The sequence below is a fragment of the Echinococcus granulosus genome (genome assembly GCF_000524195.1).
Source record: "Echinococcus granulosus chromosome Unknown EG_S00408, whole genome shotgun sequence".
In the NCBI taxonomy this organism is placed as follows: domain Eukaryota; kingdom Metazoa; phylum Platyhelminthes; class Cestoda; order Cyclophyllidea; family Taeniidae; genus Echinococcus; species Echinococcus granulosus.
The window spans coordinates 5,262-7,716 of record NW_020170787.1 but is presented as its reverse complement, the minus strand read 5'-3'; the positions used below and the strand labels follow the sequence as shown (position 1 = coordinate 7,716).

Genomic DNA, 2,455 nt, shown 5'->3' with positions numbered 1-2,455 from the left:
TTATTGTGTGCTTTGATGATTTTGCATTAGCCATGTGGGCTGGCCTCTGGGCCATGTCAGCAGCGCTGAGCCTTACCATCTGCAGAATACATGCCTCCTTCCCGAGCACTATGTTTTAATCATCTTTGGGGGAGTCTCGGAAAGATGTAATGGCAGAAGCAAAAGCTAACCCTATCTGTAGGAATAAACCCTAGCTGGACAGAAGCCGTTCATATGCTAAGGATAGGAGAATCCGTGATGACACCCAGTGGTAGGGCAAGGAATGGCGTCTACTTACGAGAACTACCCTAGTTTCATGCTCTGCAGAGAGAAGCTGTAACAGCTGAAATATCGGGAAAAGCTCTATCTTGGAGTTTTACCGCACTTTCGCATAGACATCCATGATGTGAACCAGTGATAACTGCCTTGCTGGCTGGATAAAACCCAGATAAAAATAACTGGGCAGTTCTAAAGAGGGAACGGTGGTGAAGAGAAAGGGACGCAAAGCCCCATTCCCACTGAACTGTGTCCATTCCTACACTGTGTCATTAGACTCTGCTCTGGGCGAGTGTTTCTACGTCTAGCTATGGACACATGTGATGAGCAGCCTATTCACTCATTCGAAACGGCAGTTGCCATACAGAAGGAAACAGCAGATCCAGTTGAACTGCCAGGAGGAATCAGCGAGGTTCCGGTCTACTGTCTGCCCACTTTCTCGGAAGCTTGATAATGACAGCGTTAAGATGACTGACGCTGGAGGTCGAGGAGGTCGAGCGACGGGCACTACGCTCAGAAGAGAAGAGAGGCTACCTAATACTTCGGCTGTTTGTTTACACCTCGGTTTTGGTGGAGAACAACCTTGTGTCTTGGCCATTGCATCTTTGCCGTGGGGGCTGGCCTCCGGTTAATGGCAACAGCCCCAGCCAGAGTATTATGCCTTCTCTCGAATCCAGGGAAGTCCCCAGGCGCTATAGTCCATGCGAATGCAAAATTCCAAAAGCCTAAATAAATGAATAATAACTATTCTCATCACCAAGCCATTAAAAATCAAATTAAAAATTGTAAATCATCATATTCAAATTTGTGGAACTGAATGAACTAAATTTACCGTATGAAATTTTAGTCGATTTTGCATGTCACCATTAGCAACTTATCTACATCACAATGTACCTCTTTTACGGTTTATTTCTCTCACATATTTTACTGAATTCGCGTTTTAGGGTCATTGTGCTTTTATACGATTCACACCTTAAATTTCTTCATTCAACTTGAGGTAAGGGATTATTTCAGCATTGATTCTCCAGTAATACTGCCAACAAAAATACCAGGATCTGATCGTTTGCAGCTCTAGATGATGAAAGCAGTTTGCTCATAAATACGCAACTTTTCATACCAGATTAAAATGGAAGAACAGTTGAGAATTGAATGCTTATAGGGCATAAAATTGGAAAAGTTGGAATTGAATGTATTCTTACACAGGAGATGAATACCTTACAATAACAATTTTACCATGAGCTGCGCGCAGTGGTCCTACTTACAAGCATATTTTTTAAAGATACAATTAATATAGTGTCAATTAGAGCAGATTAAGGGGATTGGGACACACTGCATTTATTACGCTTCTGTACAAAAGCATATTGCCCAATGGTTGTACAATAATGTAGTAAGCAATTTGTTGGCATAAATGGCAGTTATTTCAACACACTATTTCATGATTACTTCAGCTTGGATATTGACGACCTCCGTGGCAGCATAAATAAGCACTAAGACTCAGCACGGAGGGAAACTGGAGGCAACGGAGGTGGCACGTGGAGAGGCGGCTATACTAACGATGGAGACAGTGATCAGAGCGGTTTGTGTGATGATGGAGAAGATGGAGCTGGTGGCCAGAACAAAGAGGGAGGTGGTGAAATCATATAATGTGAACCTCATAGTCAATCCAGTAGAGGTGTTAGCAACAGAAGTGGGAGTAAATACGTCAGTGGTGGAAAAGCAGGTCAAGGTGGAGCAAATAAATGTGGGGGTGTTACTTAGGATAGTGGTAGTGCTGGTGCAACAGTAAAATAATAAAATTAATTTGCTGATGGAATACCAAAACCTATCACAAGTGGAGCAAGAAAGCAATGCATAAATGTAGCCGATCGTGACACATTGGAGTTAAAGCCTTCATCTCAATCATCCTATCATTTCCTAAGTTTGAACAATTAGTGTGCACACGGGCATCGTTGTCTTCACGGTGTGTCTGCTAGTCATCACCGAATTCGCCTCCATTATCATTATGTTCTTTGTAAACACCTCCACTTTTGGTGTTTCAAGTTGAAAGCTGCCACTCTTTTCCTCTTTATTTCATGCAGCACACACTCTGCTCTTACTTGCAAGGTCAAATGCTTGAGGACAGTGAATCAGTTTGACAATCTGATTGCACTGGACAACAGAATACGATATCGGAAGTACAAATAACTCGGCTTTGTTCCAG

At 42.7% G+C, this 2,455-nt stretch overlaps 1 protein-coding gene across 1 annotated transcript; it reads right to left on the bottom strand. All coding sequences in view use genetic code 11, as the record gives it.

Annotated features, from left to right (window-relative positions):
- Window positions 1–659: 659 nt before the first annotated feature.
- EGR_11137 (hypothetical protein) lies at window positions 660–1,911 on the bottom strand (the record flags this gene model as incomplete). Its single annotated transcript, XM_024500384.1, has 2 exons — window positions 660–762; window positions 1,757–1,911. 2 exons carry the CDS (start codon window positions 1,909–1,911, stop codon window positions 660–662), a joined length of 258 nt encoding a protein of 85 aa, XP_024345202.1.
- Between the last annotated feature and the right edge of the window lie 544 nt (window positions 1,912–2,455).